Source organism: Myotis brandtii, unplaced genomic scaffold, assembly GCF_000412655.1.
Source record: "Myotis brandtii unplaced genomic scaffold, ASM41265v1 scaffold2591, whole genome shotgun sequence".
In the NCBI taxonomy this organism is placed as follows: Eukaryota; Metazoa; Chordata; class Mammalia; order Chiroptera; family Vespertilionidae; genus Myotis; species Myotis brandtii.
Genome location: NW_005359844.1, coordinates 234,881 through 251,742, shown reverse-complemented (window position 1 = coordinate 251,742; position 16,862 = coordinate 234,881). Strand labels below are relative to the sequence as shown.

At 58.7% G+C, this 16,862-nt stretch overlaps 1 protein-coding gene across 1 annotated transcript in view; it reads right to left on the bottom strand.

Annotated features, from left to right (window-relative positions):
- Positions 1–16,862, bottom strand: part of PRDM5 (PR domain containing 5) — a 126,992-nt gene that overhangs the window by 75,424 nt on the left and 34,706 nt on the right. The window contains exon 2 of the mRNA XM_014541054.1: positions 1,084–1,206. Coding sequence (XP_014396540.1) covers positions 1,084–1,206 — 123 coding nt within the window. The remainder of the gene's footprint in view (positions 1–1,083; positions 1,207–16,862) is intronic.

Sequence of the window (16,862 nt, the reverse complement as noted above, 5' to 3'; positions counted from 1 at the left end):
TGAGGGTTAATTTGCACATTACCTCTTTATTATATAGGATTCTCTTTATCACCTAAGTCCAACTCACAGTTTGCACCGGAGCCTAACGTTATAAGCAGCGCTATGCTAGAAGACAGGAACACAGAATTCAAAAGCCATGGCTCCCTCCTAGGATCATTATTTTACGTGTCAACTTGCCAGGCCACAGGGTGCCCAGGAAGTTGTCCACACATTCCCTGGGGTGTTTAGCATGAGCCTGACACCGAAGCAGATGGAGGTGAATAATGGTGAGTAACGCAGATTGCCCTCCACGGTGTGGGTGGGCCTCGTCCAATTTGTTAACGGCCTGAGTGGAACAAAGGGTGCTCCTTCCCCGAATAAGGAGAATTCTCCCGCCTCATGACCTTCCACCTGGGACACCTGCCCTTCCGGTCCCACAGCCTATGATGGGACGTCGGCTCCCCCTGGTTTCGGAGCAGCCTGTGGCCTCCGGACTCAAGTGGGCCACGGGCTCTGCAGGTGTGGGTCTTGCCAGCCTCTTTCCCCCACAAGCTAGTTCCTTATAACAAATCTCTGTGCCTCTCTGTCCCTAGGTAGGCAGGTGGGAAGTTAGGCAGACAGACAGAGAGACAGACAGAGAGCTATACACCCTCCTGGCTGCTTCTCTGGAGAGCCCTGGCTCCCACACTCTCCTAAGAAGTTCAAAGCTGTGGGATGCTCCTGAGTACGCTTTCTCCAGACAGCCTTGCCCAAACAGCAACAGACTATCGTGCGAGGAGCCAAATGCGCCAGCAAATTAAAAACCGATCGATAAACATCCACGGGATGAATCAGCAGCGCTTGACAGCAGGAGCAGCCAAGACAATATCACAGCATGTAGCTCATGCCCTCCGGGTTCTCAGAACGCCGGGTCTGGGCCAGGTCACCGCGTCCACAGCGTGCCCGCCCCTGCACATGCCAGCGAGCTTAGATGGCTCTGCTTTTACGAGTTCCTGGCTGTTTATGAAGCAGGTCACCGGGGAATCAGCTGAGCGCACGGAGCCCCGTTACAAAGGAGTTGAGCCCCTCGCTGAGCACCGTACGAACGAGAGGCAACAGGCTCACCTGAATGGCAGCCAAGTTCTTCTGCTCCTGCGACGGGGCCTCGTGCACGAAGCGCAGCCAGTTGGAGTGGCGCGGGTTGGTGGCGTCCAGAACGTACAGGACCTCCCCCTGGCTCCCGCGGACCTGGAACACAAAGGCCGAGGTACCGGAGGTCAGCATCCGCTGCTCCGAAGCCACCGGGGTCGGAACACGGCGTCGTACCCTAATGTACCCCTTGCCTGTTGGCAGGCGTTGGACAGACACCGGTTAACACCCCTGCTTCCCCGGAAACACGCTAACCAACCGGGCCCACTGCTCTGCCTGGCAGGCTCCCCGGTGACTCACAGCGTCATCCGCTCTCAGGAACCCCACACCGGCCACTCTCCTCTGGTCGAGATGATCGATTCCTCGGTTTATCTTTTTTTTAAATACATTTTATTGATGTCAGGGAGGAAGGGAGAGGAAGCGAGAGAGATAGAAACATCAATGATGAGAGAGACTCACAGATCAGCTGCCTCCTGCACGCCCCCTACTGGGGATGGAGCCTGCAACCCGGGCCTGTGCCCTGACCGGGAATCGAACCGTGACCTCCTGGTTCATAGGTCGACGCTCCACCACTGAGCCACGCCGGTGGGCTGGTAGGTTTATCTCAGTAGGTGCGTCACAATTGCAGTTGTGGAGGGAGAACCGTAACTGCAGCCCACCCTCTGTGCTCTGTCTTTCCCTGCCTGGCTCGTGGCTTGCTGAGGACAGTGGGCTGGTTTTCGGTTTCATGCCATGAGCCCTCCTTATCAGACCAACTCGGCTTTCCATTGGCGGGTGGGGCACCTGCCAAAGGAGCAGGTGCTCCACTGAACATTCTAGAATCCGGTTTGTTCAAATCTAGCTTCTCCAAAACCTGGCATTGCAGGCTCTGGGCACTTGCTCTGCTTCATAAAACACCCGCCAATCCGTCCCCTGTGCACTTCGTGTTGCCATGGGAGCCGCATCCAGGGAGGAGGGACAAGGAGTGAGTGACCAGCCCTCAGATCCAGAGCCAGGAAGCAGAGCGTTACTAAGTTCATCTTGGCAGACTTGGGCGGGAAAGCACGTTCCAGAGTCTTCTGATCTTACTGTATCAGATAAAGCAAAACCAGCCAACGAACTTATCTTCATGATACATTCATCGTTCGACAAATATGTGCGTCTCTTGCTTATGGCCGGGACACTCTCCACGAACGAGGCCGAGGAACCAGCACAGACCACAGCCCCAGGGGAGGGACACGCTCCACGATCCACAGAGCAGGAGCAGCAGAGTGAGGGCTGAGGGCTCGTCGGAGCAGGTGACCCGGGACGGCTATGAAGGAAGGACGCTCCAGTGGAGGGCGGGGGAAGGAGCCAGGCAGGAAACAGAGGGACGAGGAAGGTGGAAAGGCCCCGTTCTGGGAACGACAATGAACAGAAGGGGCACGGAGAAAGTGGTGGGCGCTGAGATCAGACGGACAGAGATCAGACCGACAGGCCAAGGTCAGACCCTGCATGGCCACAGGCCGTCTCCTGAGGCCACTCCAGCCGTTCGATTACCTGCTCACAGGACTGGCATCTCCTGCCGGCCCGCAGCTCTCTGCTCCTGGGAATGTCTAACGGAGACGTCGGGAGAGAATCTAGGCCAGCCTTTCTCCCTCCAGAGAAACCAAATCCACGCCCCCCAGCCGGACAGCTGTGACTCAAGTCTCCCTTTACCTATTTTCATCTGATACCGAACCCTGGGGCGACACGTGGGACATTTATAAAGTCTCACAAACAAAGAAGACAAAGTTCCTCTCAGATCCCGTCCCAGCCTCTGACCAGCCTTTGCAGCCTAAGGTCACCTGCCAACCACCGTCTTCTGTTATTTGAATTTTCACAGGAATAAAACATGTTGGCTACTGGCTGCTGAGGGCCGCAGCCTGCAATGCAGCCACATTCTCGTCCTGCCGTCAACCTGCCGGATCCCAGACTCCGTCTGATGGGCACCGGCTTCCCCCGCCAGCGCCACAGAACGTTGGCTACAGCGGGAGGGCAGATGGATGAGACCCCACGGGAGACGGGAGCCCTCATGCTCCGCACGGCGCACAGATCGCTGTGACTGTGCCGCTTTTCAGCAAACGACGCCATCACCACCCAGGAACGCAGCTGTCCTGCCTGTTAGATGCCGGCATCACTGGTCCGGGGTCTGGGGGAAGTGCTCCCTGGGGCTGTCCCTCTCCGGCCGCGATGACCAGTACTGAACACGGTCACTGCTGGTCTGTCTCCCTGCCCAGCAAGGAGAGAGGACATCACCACAGACTCAGCTCAGGAAGTGGACAGACACCCTGACAGGTAAGCGAACGGGAAAAAGTAGAAATAGGTCATCAATACAAGTTTTCATAAATGTCGGTCTTGTCTTTGTGAAATTGGGTCCACCGTAGACCAGGAAGCACGTTTCGTGTTTGGGTGGCTGGTTGTCCCAGGAGCAGGGCTGCAATGTCACGGACGTTATTTCCCTTCAGTGATTCCGAAGGCCTGAGATGTCTCACTCGCTGCATGCAGGCCACCAGGCTCCCGGGGCAAAGTCAACGGGACAGACTTGTCCCCGACGTGACTGAATGTAACCAAGAGAACTCGATCCCACGAACAGTAAAACTGAATGGCAGGGGCACACACTCAGTTCCCAGCACACGCACGGATGCCCTCAGTGAGGAACCACAGAATGGGAGGCTGTGACTCACTGATAACAGCAAGGCTGTGTGTCCATGAGGAGTGTGATGCCTTTCGAGTGTAAAATGTCGTATTTTCTTACTTAAATTACAGGCGCTCTTTTGCCGTTGCGTGTAACGAGGCAGAAGCCTCTGCTGGATGCTGAGTTAACCAGAACTCAGAGTATCTTCGGGAGCATGGGACACCCAGTGGGTCAGGCAACCGATTCTGACGAAGCCAGAGGGGTGCGTCCACATACCAGCAAGCTCATCCCTAGGAAACGGCCGTGATCTGTCATTGCTAAGCAAAGGGCGTGATTCTTTCCCTGCTGATTTTTCAAAGGATTCTGGCTAAGTCTTGCTTTGATTCTTATATATATACACACACACACTCACACACACACACACACACACACTCACACACACACACACACACTCACATAGACACACACACACACAGACACACACACTCACACACTCAGGCACACACTCACACAGACACACACTCACAGACACATACACACACAGACACACACACACTCACACACACTCACACAGACACACACCCACACACACACTCACACATACACACACACTCACACACACACTCACTCACACAGGCACACACTCACACACACAGACACACACACTCACACACTCAGGCACACACTCACACAGACACACACTCACAGACACATACACACACAGACACACACACACTCACACACACTCACACAGACACACACCCACACACACACTCACACATACACACACACTCACACACACACTCACTCACACAGGCACACACTCACACACAGACACACACGCACACACTCACACAGACACACACTCACAGACACACTCACACACACTCACACACACACACACTCACACAGACACACACCCACACACACACTCACACATACACACACACTCACACACACACTCACTCACACAGGCACACACTCACACACAGACACACACGCACACACTCACACAGACACACACTCACAGACACACTCACACAGGCACACACTCACACACACTCACACAGACACACACACTCTCACACACACACCCTGACACACACACACTCGCATACACACACACTCAGACACATACAGACACACACACTCACGCACAAAGACACACACACACACACACACACACATCATTGCAGCCTCTCCCCTTGCTCCCCCGCCACCCTGACTATCGAATAATCCTGACCCAGGGCCTCCCCACCTTCAGATGGGAAAGCAGCGAAGGGAGGCCACAGGCTTTCCAGGCCCCTGTCCCTGCGCTGAGCAGCGAGAACCCGGTACACACAGCATGGGATAACGTAGGGGCTGCGGGCACAGCAGTCTCCTCTCCAGTGCACGCGTCTCAGGCTGGAAGGGCCGCAGGCTGGCACCTGGTGGTGACAATGGGGACCCGAATGGAAAGCCAGGGCCCACGCTCTGACCATCACTGTGGGCGCCACGCCCTCTCCCAGAGCCCAGCCAGGGTCCCCCGACCTCTCGAGTGGGGACGACAGTCTCTGCCCGTGGCCTCACTGACACCGTGCGAGCCTCTGATGTAAGGAGGCGCATGACCACTGCACACCGTAGGCGTGTTGCAATCATGCGTGTAAGTGAACTGAGGGAGGAACCCAGGGCTCACAGGGGCTCACAGGCACCTTAGAGACAAAGGGGCTTCAACACACAGCGGGGGACACGTGCCATCTTCCTGCCACGTCAGCTTTTCCAAGGAACACAAGTGACAGACCCTGAACACCGCTCCTCGGACTCAGGTGCACCTCAAACGGCCTCGCTGAACCCTGGCACGAGGGCAGGGCCATCACAAGGCAGGAACAACCCCGATGCCACTCGGCTGAACAGACACTCCTTGTACCAAATCCTAACACTCTGCGGCTCCGTGAGCCACGGCCACCAGCTCCCGCTCTGGCCACCTATGTGGCTTTAATTTCTCTTCCACGTGAGCCCGCCAAGCTCTGAAGACAAGAGTCAGGACAGGAAATCTCTGGAAACAGGTGATGGTGTAAAAAGCAATGACGATCTCTAGGACCCCAGCGAGCACAGTTTTGATGGTGTTTTTTAAAAAAAGATGCTTTGGCCCAGCCGGCGTGGCTCCGTGGTTGAGCATCGACCCATGTACCAGGCAGTTGCTCTGGCCACCTATGTGGCTTTAATTTCTCTTCCACGTGGAGCCCGCCACGCTCTGAAGGCAAGAGTCAGGACAGGAAATCTCTGGAAACAGTTGGTGTAAAAAGCAATGACAATCTCGAAGATCCCAGCGAGCACAGTTTTGATGGTGTTTTTTTAAAAAAGATGCTTTGGCCCAGCCGGCGTGGCTCCATGGTTGAGCATCAACCCATGTACCAGGCGGTTGCGGTTCGATTCCCAGGCAGGGCACATGCCAGGGTTGCGGGCTCGATCCCCAGTAAGGGGTGTGCAGGAGGCAGCCAATACATGACTCATTCTCATCATTGATGTTTCTCTCTCTCTCCCTCTCCCTAAAATCAATAAAAATATATTTGTTTTTTTTTTAAAGAGGCTTTATGTCTGAAAACTTCAGGGCACAGGTTATAGAAACACTGAGCAGCGAAGATCCCTGTGCAGGGCACATGGAGAAAAAGTGGAAACACAGCCACTGCCCTCTGGCCCTGCTCTCCACACCCAATCCCACGCTGCGGGCATCTCTCCTAAGTACACGGTTTTTCTGTTGCTTTTAACATTGAATCTGCCCGACTCATTTAAATTAATTGTATTCCCTTCACTCACGTCTTTCAAAATGTACTCAACTCAGTACAGAAACGAGTTCTCGGTGCAAAGATGCACCGCGGACAGCCACACGTCTCCTGGGCTCTGGGACGCACCCTGTCCCTCCACATCATCACCTAGCAACCACGGTTCTGTGCGAAGAGTTTAAAGAATGGGCTCGGCTCTCCGTTCACTTGTGTGGAACACTCGCTGCACTTCATTGGTTACTTGAAACTGTGCCATGAAAAGCTGCGAGCGGGATTCTAGAATGCAGTCCCTTCACTCAACGTCTTCAGTATTGAAGAGGAAACAGAAAACACAGTAAAAACACAGCACAAAGGGACGGGCGATTGTTATAAAGCAGGCACGCCTGTCCCTGGGCCTTCACTCGTGTGGGAAGGGACGCACAGTGCCGGTCCGAGGGCGGAGGGAGAACAGGTAAGTGTGAGCGGATGGCACGAGGAAAAGCTCCCGGCAGACAGATGTGCAGACACGGACACGGCCCTGCGGTCCTGGCACCGCCCAGGAAGCGCTGCAGTGAGACGCCCCGGCCGGCAGGTGGGAGAGCTGGGTTCCCAGCGGGTTCCGGGCTGGCAGCCGCAGGCAAGGCCGGTCCCCCGTGTCTAGACTGAGTCCATAGCGTGGTGTATAGGGAACGTTGCCTCCCTCCCGGGATCTAGATGTGGGTACACGGTAGGCCCCCAGGAAAACCCCTTGGTCCTGAGCTTCCAGGGGCATCCTGGGATAGGACAGAAGCATCATGTGTGGGTGGCTGGAGGGGACTGTGCTGTGTGCCCCTCTTGGGAGGAGAGAGCGCAGGGCGATCTCTACATGGCCCCTAGCCTCTACCAGGGCCCGGACATCCCTAGCGTCGCTGTAATAAATCTCAGCTGAGTCCCTGAGTCCTGACAGTGAACCTCCACATCTGGGGCGGTTTGGGGACCCCCAACACACAAGATGAATTCAGATCCACGGCTGAATACACGGCATACACGTCTGTCAACAGACGAGGCAGAGGCCACCGCAGAAGCAGCAGTGCCATCATGCAGGGATTCGCGCCTCCCACCAGTGCTCACCCGGGGCAGCACCCGCTCCGGAATGGGCCGCACGCCCATGCCCACCACGTCTCCGACCGCAGCTCACGCTCACGGATTCTGCCGAAAGGCTCGGCTGCCGAAGGCAGTCACAGGGACAGAGACGCTCCCCGCCACGACAAAGCAGGTCTGGCCTCAGGAACCGCTCTGGCCCCGAGGCCGGGCAGGGAAACCGTCCAGTCCCCGGACACACAGCACAGAGGCGGGCTCCTGAGAGCGCTGGGCTTCGGGGCCCGCCAATCACCACTGCAGGGCCGGCTGGGCCCAGGAGGTCATGGGCAGATCTTCCCGGGTGGGGCCCATCAGACAGGAATCCAGGGGTCTCAGAGGATCCGTCAGGAATGTGGTCCCTCCAGAGACCCCCCTGGGCTCTGACTCCACCTCAGGCCTTTAGTGCCGCCTCTGAAATACCTCAGGCTGAGGCCACGGTGCCTGTGTAAGAAGAGGCTGGGCAGACAGAGCCCATTATCGCTGAGTCAGCCGACATCCATCCTGGTACCACGAATCTGAAGCTGCATCTCTGATTTGTTCTCCTGTGGGAAGATCTAGGACTCTTCTCACAGCACCACCAGCCTGGTCGCTGTGCAGCTGGCTCCACACCCCGCCCCGCCCTGCTCACTGAACCTCTCTTCCTTCCCAACCTCTGTGGGCAGAGTCACCATGCACCGCGGATCCCTGAGGCCCAGGGTGGGCCATGCACCCTGGATCCCCGAGGCCGGTGCAGGCCGCCTATCCCGCCTGCAGAGCCACTGCTCTGGGACGGACCCGGGATGGCAGGCACGGCTCCCCAGCATCCGGCTCACAGGGCAGGAACCTTTTCTCTGCCGAGGGCCATTGGATATTTAGGACATTATTCTCAGGTGAGACAAAATGACCAACTTAAAAGTTAGCCTGCTGTATCTGGTCAAACATTTCATTAACTCACCCTAATGCCCTAGCAGGACCAGACCCAATGACTTCTCAGGCCTCATAAGGCCCGCGGGCCAGAGGTTCCCCACCCCTGCTCTAGAAGCTCCCGGGGACGGAGCTTCTGGAAGAACCTCTACCCATGGATTCAACTCTCACGTGAGCCAGACCTGCTCTGGCTCAGCTGCTCTGCCTCCCTGCCAGGGCACCCAGGACCTCCCAGCCCGCCACCCACCCCCCAATCAGAGCTTCCTCCGCGTTCTGGTGACGATGTCAAGAGAAGCTCTTGGATTTGGAGCATGTCCTGACAGTGACACAGTATCTGAGTACCAACGGCATTTTCACAACGAGCATTTCTGATGTTGATTTAAAATCTGTCTCCACACCCATCCTTCCACAGCCCTGAGGCCTCCTGGTCGCTCCCCACCTCCTCACCCCAGCATCTGCCCTGCCTGTCAGGAGCCCACGGTCCTCAGCTCCGCCTCCCAGGCGCCTCCCAGGCGCCTCCCAACAGGTCCTGCCTCAGCTCAGCCCCTCTCCCCTCTGCCGCCTCCTCGCACGGGTGGGGTGGGCACACCTGCCACCCAGCCTCTCGGACGCAGTGGCAGTGCCTGACGAGCCCGGTGCTCTCACCTGCAGGGAAGGTGCACCTAAGGAGTGTCCTGCATGGGAACAGGGCCCGTGCAGCTGCAAGACTGTCTTCGGCAGGGAGGGCGTCGGGGCGGCCACGCTAGTCCGGGCCCAGGTGAGTGTCCTGGGGCCTCTGCCCACAGCATCGCTACCACTAAGCTTAGACTGAGACAGGTGCGTGCGCACACACACACACACACACACACACAGCGGCCAGACCACCCGAGAACACATAGTCTGAGCCCACGTTGGGGGATGTGCCCACAGGAGGGAAGTGCCCACAGTGGGGGATATGCCCACAGTGGGGTTGGGGGGGCGGCCTGGCCTGCACTCCCACCGGAAGGAGCTGCCAGGAGTCAGATGCCCCCAGGACGAGGGCTTCCATTTCCATCCAAATGATGTACTTCTACTGAACAGACGCTGGATCTCGTTAAATTCCTCCCAAGAAAACGGGAACGTCAAGGAAAGAGGTCCTGCTTTAAAGAGCAAATAGTGATCATCATGACAACTAAGAGATAGGAGGTTTGTTACGCTCAGCCCTCCGCTGCCAAGCTGTCTGCACGCAGCATAGAATCCACTCCCCTAAACAAATCTATGAGGCGGGTGCTACACAGGAACCACATTTAACAGAGGAGGAAACTGAGGCACAAATACAGCAGGTCCTCGGGTTACATCGGAGATCTGTTCCTACAGCGCGACGTAATGCGATTTTCGCTGTGAGTCAGAACCCACCTACATAAGCACCTATGTCACCCACAGGGCGCACATACACAGCAGTAATGACGTGAAACAGTAAAAAAATTTAAAAGATAACAATTCCTGACCTTTACTTGTGGTAAATAAATAATAAAAAAACATAAAGCACATATGCACATTCATCGAAATGACGGAAATTTTTTTTATAAATAAATGGGAGATGGCGACGTAACCACGAAACAACGTACGTCGAGTCTGACGTAACCTGAGGACTGTCTGTAGAAAAATCATTTATCTAAGGTTTCCCAGCTCGCTAAGCACTGGAGCCAGGGTTCAAACCAGGACGATGTGGTTCCAGACCCACCACACTGTCCTCCCTCGACCTCCCTCCACCTGGGCACCAGGTGCCACCTGGGGAGCAGGATGCTGAGAACGACCCCCCCCCCCATGGCCCTCGCCCTTAGGGAACGCCTTCCTGTTCGCATGTGGGTGGCACCGGTGAGTGTGACAAGTACCGCTCCTACGATCCTGTTGGATTGAAAAGGGAGAGTACCGGGGGAGCCTGACCTGATGGCAGGAGCTGTTTAAAAACAGCGTTTTCTCGCCCGGCTGGCGTGGCTCAGTGGTTGAACATCAACCTATGAACCAGGAGGTCACGGTTCAATTCCCGGTCAGGGCACAGGCTCGGGTTGTGGGCTCGATCCCCAGTGTGGGGCGTGCAGGAGGTAGCAGGTCAATGATGCTCTCTCCTCACTGTTGTTTCTCTCTCTCTCCCTCTCCCTTCCTCACTGAAATCAATAAAGATACATTTAAAAAAAAAAAAAAGGTTTTCTCTGGCCAGTGAGCAGAGAAGTCACAGAGCTGGGGAGCACAAGGCAGAGTGACAGGAGGGGGACTCTCCTGTGCTGAGATGGAGGCCACTGAGGGCCTAGGAGTGGCCCCTGCGGGTCCAGGGACTGAGGAAGTCTCTGGCCAACAGCCAACAACAGGAGAGGGAGGGACCTCAGTCCTACAGCCGCCAGGAGCTGAATTCAGCCAGCCACCTGGAGGAGATACGGGCAGTGGTGGGTGGAACCTGGTGGCACATGGGGACGGGCAGTGGTGGGTGGAACCTGGTGGCACATGGGGACGGGCAGTGGTGGGTGGAACCTGGTGGCACATGGGGACGGGCAGTGGTGGGTGGAACCTGGTGGCACATGGGGACGGGCAGTGGTGGGTGGAACCTGGTGGCACATGGGGACGGGCAGTGGTGGGTGGAACCTGGTGGCACATGGGGACGGGCAGTGGTGGGTGGAACCTGGTGGCACATGGGGACGGGCAGTGGTGGGTGGAACCTGGTGGCACATGGGGACGGGCAGTGGTGGGTGGAACCTGGTGGCACATGGGGACGGGCAGTGGTGGGTGGAACCTGGTGGCACATGGGGACGGGCAGTGGTGGGTGGAACCTGGTGGCACATGGGGACGGGCAGTGGTGGGTGGAACCTGGTGGCACATGGGGACGGGCAGTGGTGGGTGGAACCTGGTGGCACATGGGGACGGGCAGTGGTGGGTGGAACCTGGTGGCACATGGGGACGGGCAGTGGTGGGTGGAACCTGGTGGCACATGGGGACGGGCAGTGGTGGGTGGAACCTGGTGGCACATGGGGACGGGCAGTGGTGGGTGGAACCTGGTGGCACATGGGGACGGGCAGTGGTGGGTGGAACCTGGTGGCACATGGGGACGGGCAGTGGTGGGTGGAACCTGGTGGCACATGGGGACGGGCAGTGGTGGGTGGAACCTGGTGGCACATGGGGACGGGCAGTGGTGGGTGGAACCTGGTGGCACATGGGGACGGGCAGTGGTGGGTGGAACCTGGTGGCACATGGGGACGGGCAGTGGTGGGTGGAACCTGGTGGCACATGGGGACGGGCAGTGGTGGGTGGAACCTGGTGGCACATGGGGACGGGCAGTGGTGGGTGGAACCTGGTGGCACATGGGGACGGGCAGTGGTGGGTGGAACCTGGTGGCACATGGGGACGGGCAGTGGTGGGTGGAACCTGGTGGCACATGGGGACGGGCAGTGGTGGGTGGAACCTGGTGGCACATGGGGACGGGCAGTGGTGGGTGGAACCTGGTGGCACATGGGGACGGGCAGTGGTGGGTGGAACCTGGTGGCACATGGGGACGGGCAGTGGTGGGTGGAACCTGGTGGCACATGGGGACGGGCAGTGGTGGGTGGAACCTGGTGGCACATGGGGACGGGCAGTGGTGGGTGGAACCTGGTGGCACATGGGGACGGGCAGTGGTGGGTGGAACCTGGTGGCACATGGGGACGGGCAGTGGTGGGTGGAACCTGGTGGCACATGGGGACGGGCAGTGGTGGGTGGAACCTGGTGGCACATGGGGACGGGCAGTGGTGGGTGGAACCTGGTGGCACATGGGGACGGGCAGTGGTGGGTGGAACCTGGTGGCACATGGGGACGGGCAGTGGTGGGTGGAACCTGGTGGCACATGGGGACGGGCAGTGGTGGGTGGAACCTGGTGGCACATGGGGACGGGCAGTGGTGGGTGGAACCTGGTGGCACATGGGGACGGGCAGTGGTGGGTGGAACCTGGTGGCACATGGGGACGGGCAGTGGTGGGTGGAACCTGGTGGCACATGGGGACGGGCAGTGGTGGGTGGAACCTGGTGGCACATGGGGACGGGCAGTGGTGGGTGGAACCTGGTGGCACATGGGGACGGGCAGTGGTGGGTGGAACCTGGTGGCACATGGGGACGGGCAGTGGTGGGTGGAACCTGGTGGCACATGGGGACGGGCAGTGGTGGGTGGAACCTGGTGGCACATGGGGACGGGCAGTGGTGGGTGGAACCTGGTGGCACATGGGGACGGGCAGTGGTGGGTGGAACCTGGTGGCACATGGGGACGGGCAGTGGTGGGTGGAACCTGGTGGCACATGGGGACGGGCAGTGGTGGGTGGAACCTGGTGGCACATGGGGACGGGCAGTGGTGGGTGGAACCTGGTGGCACATGGGGACGGGCAGTGGTGGGTGGAACCTGGTGGCACATGGGGACGGGCAGTGGTGGGTGGAACCTGGTGGCACATGGGGACGGGCAGTGGTGGGTGGAACCTGGTGGCACATGGGGACGGGCAGTGGTGGGTGGAACCTGGTGGCACATGGGGACGGGCAGTGGTGGGTGGAACCTGGTGGCACATGGGGACGGGCAGTGGTGGGTGGAACCTGGTGGCACATGGGGACGGGCAGTGGTGGGTGGAACCTGGTGGCACATGGGGACGGGCAGTGGTGGGTGGAACCTGGTGGCACATGGGGACGGGCAGTGGTGGGTGGAACCTGGTGGCACATGGGGACGGGCAGTGGTGGGTGGAACCTGGTGGCACATGGGGACGGGCAGTGGTGGGTGGAACCTGGTGGCACATGGGGACGGGCAGTGGTGGGTGGAACCTGGTGGCACATGGGGACGGGCAGTGGTGGGTGGAACCTGGTGGCACATGGGGACGGGCAGTGGTGGGTGGAACCTGGTGGCACATGGGGACGGGCAGTGGTGGGTGGAACCTGGTGGCACATGGGGACGGGCAGTGGTGGGTGGAACCTGGTGGCACATGGGGACGGGCAGTGGTGGGTGGAACCTGGTGGCACATGGGGACGGGCAGTGGTGGGTGGAACCTGGTGGCACATGGGGACGGGCAGTGGTGGGTGGAACCTGGTGGCACATGGGGACGGGCAGTGGTGGGTGGAACCTGGTGGCACATGGGGACGGGCAGTGGTGGGTGGAACCTGGTGGCACATGGGGACGGGCAGTGGTGGGTGGAACCTGGTGGCACATGGGGACGGGCAGTGGTGGGTGGAACCTGGTGGCACATGGGGACGGGCAGTGGTGGGTGGAACCTGGTGGCACATGGGGACGGGCAGTGGTGGGTGGAACCTGGTGGCACATGGGGACGGGCAGTGGTGGGTGGAACCTGGTGGCACATGGGGACGGGCAGTGGTGGGTGGAACCTGGTGGCACATGGGGACGGGCAGTGGTGGGTGGAACCTGGTGGCACATGGGGACGGGCAGTGGTGGGTGGAACCTGGTGGCACATGGGGACGGGCAGTGGTGGGTGGAACCTGGTGGCACATGGGGACGGGCAGTGGTGGGTGGAACCTGGTGGCACATGGGGACGGGCAGTGGTGGGTGGAACCTGGTGGCACATGGGGACGGGCAGTGGTGGGTGGAACCTGGTGGCACATGGGGACGGGCAGTGGTGGGTGGAACCTGGTGGCACATGGGGACGGGCAGTGGTGGGTGGAACCTGGTGGCACATGGGGACGGGCAGTGGTGGGTGGAACCTGGTGGCACATGGGGACGGGCAGTGGTGGGTGGAACCTGGTGGCACATGGGGACGGGCAGTGGTGGGTGGAACCTGGTGGCACATGGGGACGGGCAGTGGTGGGTGGAACCTGGTGGCACATGGGGACGGGCAGTGGTGGGTGGAACCTGGTGGCACATGGGGACGGGCAGTGGTGGGTGGAACCTGGTGGCACATGGGGACGGGCAGTGGTGGGTGGAACCTGGTGGCACATGGGGACGGGCAGTGGTGGGTGGAACCTGGTGGCACATGGGGACGGGCAGTGGTGGGTGGAACCTGGTGGCACATGGGGACGGGCAGTGGTGGGTGGAACCTGGTGGCACATGGGGACGGGCAGTGGTGGGTGGAACCTGGTGGCACATGGGGACGGGCAGTGGTGGGTGGAACCTGGTGGCACATGGGGACGGGCAGTGGTGGGTGGAACCTGGTGGCACATGGGGACGGGCAGTGGTGGGTGGAACCTGGTGGCACATGGGGACGGGCAGTGGTGGGTGGAACCTGGTGGCACATGGGGACGGGCAGTGGTGGGTGGAACCTGGTGGCACATGGGGACGGGCAGTGGTGGGTGGAACCTGGTGGCACATGGGGACGGGCAGTGGTGGGTGGAACCTGGTGGCACATGGGGACGGGCAGTGGTGGGTGGAACCTGGTGGCACATGGGGACGGGCAGTGGTGGGTGGAACCTGGTGGCACATGGGGACGGGCAGTGGTGGGTGGAACCTGGTGGCACATGGGGACGGGCAGTGGTGGGTGGAACCTGGTGGCACATGGGGACGGGCAGTGGTGGGTGGAACCTGGTGGCACATGGGGACGGGCAGTGGTGGGTGGAACCTGGTGGCACATGGGGACGGGCAGTGGTGGGTGGAACCTGGTGGCACATGGGGACGGGCAGTGGTGGGTGGAACCTGGTGGCACATGGGGACGGGCAGTGGTGGGAACCACCTGGTGGCACACGGGGATGGGCAGTGGTGGGTGGAACCTGGTGGCACACGGGGATGGGCAGTGGTGGGTGGAACCTGGCACACGGGGAGGATGGGCAGTGGTGGGTGGAACCTGGTGGCACATGGGGACGGGCAGTGGTGGGTGGAACCTGGTGGCACATGGGGACGGGCAGTGGTGGGTGGAACCTGGTGGCACACGGGGATGGGCAGTGGTGGGTGGAACCTGGTGGCACATGGGGACGGGCAGTGGTGGGTGGAACCTGGTGGGACACGGGGACGGGCGGCAGGTAGAACCTGGTGGCACACGGGAGAGCGTCGCTCAGGAGAACTGCCCGTGGGTTCCTGGGAGGCAGGACAGCCCGTTCCAGACCCTTCGTTGGAAGATGACTCGCTCCGTCCAGGTGGGCAGCGCCTGGCGGTGGATACGACTCCATCCGGGCTTTCTGCGAGCGGCCCTGGCACTGGACTAGCTTCTCAACTCCCCGTGCAGACCAGCCTTCCCGCAGCTGCAGCTACAGGTCTCCCCGGCAGGACCCGTTCCCAGTGACACCCATCTCACCTGCTGTGCCCCATACCTCAGTCCTACAGCCGCCAGGAGCTGAATTCAGCCAACCACCTGGAGGAGCTTTGGGAACATACACATCCTCAAGCCTCCTGATAGGAACCCAGCCCAGCAGCACTGGGATCCGGCCTTTAAGACCCTTAACCGCAGAGCCCACCCGGTGCAAGGTGAAGGGCAGGGTGTTGTTCTCAGCCACTGAGCTCGGGGTCACTTGTAAGAGGTGACCAGTCACGCCTGGCAGCAGACCAGCATTCGGATTGGACGGCTGCCCACAATTAGCGCCAACAGGAGAGCTCAAAACAACGCTGCTCTCATCTCATCGTCCACAGGTCAGAAGCGGGGCCGGGCCTGCTGAGCGCCACGGGGAAGGCTGTGCAGGCTCAGTTCTCAGTGTGGGGCGTGCAGGAGGCAGCCGATCCATAATTCTCTCTCATCATTGATGTTTCTATCTCTCTCTCCCCCTACCTTCCTCTCTGAAATAAAAAACCAACAAACATATATTTTAAAAATAATAATAAAATAAATTTTTAAAAATGCAAAAGCCTTTAAATATAATGTAGACGTATGTTTCATGTAAGGAATTGATTCTTATATTGAATTAGGGAAGGGAAGGAAAGGAATAGGAAAGGAAGATATTCTAAATTTTAACTCTTAATTCTTTATAACCAGTTCCTCTTATAAAATTAAATATATATGTGTATGTTTCTACATTTCCCATTTCATAAATTTTCTCCAAATCTAAAATTATATTTTTTATATTTATTATAGGGCTGCCTGAGTAGACTTTCACTGGTGTATATAGAGATATCAAACTTACATAAGGAAACGATTGACATAAATACTTTCCTATTGCATTTTCACCTCATAAAGGCACAAGAAGCCATAAAGTGCAGATGGAGAACACGCGGGAGAGAAGGTGGGGAAAGTGACATCACCAGGCATCACGTGACGCTGGTTTGAGTGTTTTAAAGTGGGCTTTCCCTCAGGGAGTTGTTTTTAATTTTGCAACGAACTGCCTTTTAAGATACGTCAGCTGAAATTACAAAGTGACCAACACCCCTTCTCTGTCCACAGGCGCCTCCCTCTGTGGCACAGGCGTGAGGACTTGCCCTGCACCCGCGGAGGCCCAGGCACAGAGCTCTAATGCCCAGCTCCCTGCCCACGC